This window comes from Lagopus muta, chromosome Z (assembly GCF_023343835.1).
Source record: "Lagopus muta isolate bLagMut1 chromosome Z, bLagMut1 primary, whole genome shotgun sequence".
Classification (NCBI taxonomy): domain Eukaryota; kingdom Metazoa; phylum Chordata; class Aves; order Galliformes; family Phasianidae; genus Lagopus; species Lagopus muta.
Genome location: NC_064472.1, coordinates 69,162,412 through 69,166,542, shown reverse-complemented (window position 1 = coordinate 69,166,542; position 4,131 = coordinate 69,162,412). Strand labels below are relative to the sequence as shown.

Genomic DNA, 4,131 nt, shown 5'->3' with positions numbered 1-4,131 from the left:
CAAGTGTTGAATACAGGGCAACAATCACCTCCCTCATATTGGCTACACTATTTCTGATACAAGCCACAAGTGTCAGTGCACTTCGTAAGAGGTTTATGCTGACACTATATAGAAGAATAACAACTACTCTCTTCAAAAGCTATATTCAGAAGTATATAGAAGAGTGGATTTCACACCTTTTATTGTTAGACATTCAAATAGAGTACTATAAGAAACCAGTCGTAAAACTGAAAACACCAGAGAACTCCGGAATGGGGGGGGGGGGGAAAAGAAAAAAAAAAAAGCCTGGGTTCTTAGCAAGTTATCATTATAAATAGTGTACTTTCTAAAGGAAGATGGGTCGGAAAAATGATCTGACTTTGAGGAACTGCATTACAGAGGCCTGAAGTGTGATTCTCCTAGAATTCCAAAATAACTGCCAGTCACAAATCACACTTGAGATAACCACTGTCTTGGTCACGTTTTTATTTAACAACTGTGATTTCACGTGGAAGTGTGAAATACAAATCAGTATTTATGTGAAGGTGAACAAAGTCCATCCTTAGAGACACAGGTGCCATTTCTCATTCAGGCAACGCAGAGTTCCAGGGACCAGTGGCTCTCACAGGAGTGCTGCTGACATAACAGACGACTAGGAATTGGCCAAAGCCATCTTCTGATGTGTGCTACGAGGCCTACACGATCCTGTCTACAGCACAGTTCTGAGGTGACGCGGGACCAACAGGGGTGATTCTCTCCACAACAACGGCGGCTTTGAGTCCTTCTTCGACTACAGCGTCGGCCTCTTCCAAGCGTCCCTTTCCCGGCTCCTCTAACGCTGCTCAGACACACGTTTAAACGAAGGGACCGCACCCCGCTCCGCTCTCGGGAAGCAGCTTCCCTCAGCGCGGCCCTCCCCCGGGGCTGCGCGGGGCGGGCGGAAGGACACCACCGCCCCCATCTCCGCTGAGCCTCACGCAGGACAGCACCGCCTCCTCCTCCACCTCGGAGCCGCCCAGTGGGGCGGCGTCGCGCTCGACCGGTTCGAGAGCGGAGGGTGGCCGCGCGTCGTCCCTCCACAGCTCCTGCACCTCCCCGCCGCCCAGCTCTGCGAGCTCCCGGCAGCGCTGCAGATGCTGCAGGACGCGGCGGTGCTTCTCCTGCAGCCGCTCCAGCTGTGCCCTCAGAGTCTCCGCTTCCCCGCCCTGGTCCGGCCGCTCGCCCTTTTCTGGCTCGTGGGGGCCGGGCCCCAACAGGGCCTGGCGGAAGAGGCAGCGATTCTCCCGGCGCAAGCGGCGGTTCTCGAGGCGCAGCCGCACGTTCTCGAGGCGCAGCCGCGCGTTGTGCCACTCGCGCTCCTCTCGCTGCCGCAGCGCCTCGCAGTGGCTGGCCGCCAGGTCCGCGTAGCGCTCCGCCAGCTGCTGCGGGCAGCCCCGCGATTGGCCCCGCCAGCCCTTCTCGCCGCCCGCCTCCAAGAGCTCCTCTGGCCCGCCGGAGCCGCGGCCCCCCCTGCCGACCCCGGCGGCCAGCCCCGCCCGGCCTCTCCGCAAAGAGCCGTTGCAGCCCCAGCGCCCGTCCACCGCGCACACGCGCCTCATCCGTGCCGTTCCCGCCGCCGCCGTGGTGGCCGCCGCCGCGGGAGGAGGGAGGGAAGGAGGAAGGAAAGAGGGAAGCGCACTGCGCGCCGGCGCCGCTGTATGTAAATAGGGGCGGGGTTTCCCTGCCGTCGGGGCGGTGCCTTGGTGGGAGCGCGGAGTTGCTGCGCCGTGAAGCGGGCTGCTGCGGGGCGCTGTGATATTCGCCGGTGCGCTACTGCGCAGCTGTGCGAGGGTTGCGGTGTGCCGTGTGCCGTGCTCCACGCAGGATATCGGTGTCCATCCTTCCACCTGGCGAGATGGGGTGTCGATAGCTGGCACCAACCAGCAGTGCAGTTAGACGGAAACTTGTCGAGTGTGTGCTCTTCGTGTCTGTAGAGTCCTAGAATGATAGAATATCTGGAGTTAGGCTATGCTTCTATGATTTTGTGAGTTGGAAGGGGTGATAAGGATCACTAGTCCTGGCTCTACACAGGACTACCCAAAATCCAAAACCTGTTTCTGAAAGTGTTGTCCAATTGCTGCTTGAACCCACTGCCTGTTCCATGCCTGCTGCGCTCTGGTGTATATCGTTTGCTGATATCCAGCCCGACCTTCCCCTGACACAGCTCCCTCAGGTTCTGTTGCCAGAGAGCGGAGCTCAGCGCTGCCCGTCTGCTCTTAGGAGGGAGCTCTAGTGCGCCATGATGTCTCCTTCGGTCTCCTTTTCTATGGGCTGCAGCAAGCAGTAAAATGTCAGCTGAGAAGTGCTTGTTAAACCAAGGCATAGTCCTATGATTTTTATTTGGTCTATTCTAGCGTTGTTAGGATTCACAGAGAAAAAATGCAAGATACAGGAACACACAGGTTCTTACTGCGTGTAGGTGGTTTGACTTAAGTAGCTTACACATGGCTTCCAGTAAAGGAAAGGGCATGTGAGTTCCCTGTCCATGTCATCTGATCATGAAGAAATCCATCTCCTGAAATTCTTTCTCTTAACTGTCCTTTAATAGTTATACACATACACACCTGTGCAGTTAAGTTGTCCTGTTGAGATTACCAAGGGTACTCAGTGCATACTACTGCAGAACTCTGCTTACTTTTTTTCACTTCAGTTTGTAAACTTTGTGAAAGCGACCATGCTTTACTAACTGCAGGAAGTGACTTGATCTAATGTTTAGTTAATGACCAGCTGAACATTTAAAGGATCGTGTATTTAAAGTTCAACAAACAATGCATCACAGTGATTGTGATAATTATGTTCAGAACCTTATTAGTTCTGAGTGATGTTTACTTAAAAAGTTTGGAAAACAAAATGCAAATAATTGAAGAACAGAAATAATCTTGGTATTGATTTAGTTTTGCTGTGGCTGTTGATCAGAAAAAAATTGATCCATAGCAGTTATGTCCTGTACTAAACCAACTACCAAATCAGATTGGCTGAAGGCATTAGAGTAGTCCTTTGCAGTTTGTGACTAAGCTGGTTTTACATTAAGAGAAGCATGTTAGCACTGTTTCTTAGTCAGTTTATACTGGTGCTCGCTTTTGAAATCCAAAAGCACACTCAGGGACAAGATGCCCATAAAGATATACAGCATGGGTGTCCAAACTTTCAGTCTGCCTGGGCTGCACTGACTGGAGTTGTTTATTTTTTATTGGTATTTAAGACATAAATCTACAAAAACATAAAAACTTGCAGGGTATTTCACCATGTTTTTGTGGAACTAATGTATTCATCCAGTTTGATGAAAGTGGTTGCAGTTTTTTGTGAGCTTTCACACTTTTGATGACATTTGGCTCTTCTGTTAGATCCTTACCAATAGTTGTTCACAAATGGGCGGACTGCCAAAAGCAATGACATGAAAAAGATGTGATTGTGAGCTGAGAGATGCTTTTCTCTGCTAAGATGGATCTTGTGGAAGTAGTCAAATTTTTGAGTTAATGATTACTACTCTCCAGATTCCACTTGAAAATTTGTAGTTAATACATGTATGCAAACATGATGGTGCATCAACAGGGAGCAAGTTGTAGTGTGAGCTGTGTCAGACTGCATGGGGCCTGCAGGCTGTGGGTTGGACAGGCCTATCTGCAGTGAGCTACAGGCCAAATCCAGAAAAGTACTAGAGACTCTTCAGTGTGTAGGAAGGTGGGCAGACACTAGAGTGCTCATACGCAATGCTTGTGGTCATTAAATTACTGTCGTCTTTAAGTTTACCTTCAGTGTTGAGTTGAAGCTGAATGTTCCAAAAGTCTTTTAGTAGGTGTTACATTATGACTTTAAGTTTATATTCACCTCTTTTAATTTTTCACATATTTTCATGTACTCCAGAAATTGACTGTGCCTATGACAGGAGGGTTGAAACTAGATGATCTTTGAGGTCCTTTTCAGCCCAGGTCATTCTATGATGTTATGAAACTACATGCAAGTATACAAACATACCAGCTGATAAGCTGTATTCCTATAAAAACTGTGCCCACATGGGAGAGGTGGATTTACTGCATTTCGGATGTTAGACAATGTTTTAACACCAATTTGATATTCTGAGTTAAATGGCAATGATAGCAAGTACTGATTTGG

At 49.5% G+C, this 4,131-nt stretch overlaps 1 protein-coding gene across 1 annotated transcript; it reads right to left on the bottom strand.

The window, feature by feature from the left end:
• Nucleotides 1-448: 448 nt before the first annotated feature.
• On the bottom strand, nt 449-1,683 carry TUSC1 (tumor suppressor candidate 1). The gene has a single exon (XM_048931162.1). It carries the CDS (start codon nt 1,575-1,577, stop codon nt 882-884), a length of 696 nt encoding a protein of 231 aa, XP_048787119.1. The 5' UTR covers nt 1,578-1,683; the 3' UTR covers nt 449-881.
• Between the last annotated feature and the right edge of the window lie 2,448 nt (nt 1,684-4,131).

Excerpts from the sequence above, each read along its gene's own strand:
- TUSC1 (XM_048931162.1), bottom strand. The coding sequence starts at position 1,577 with ATGAGGCGCGTGTGCGCGGTGGACGGGCGCTGGGGCTGCAACGGCTCT.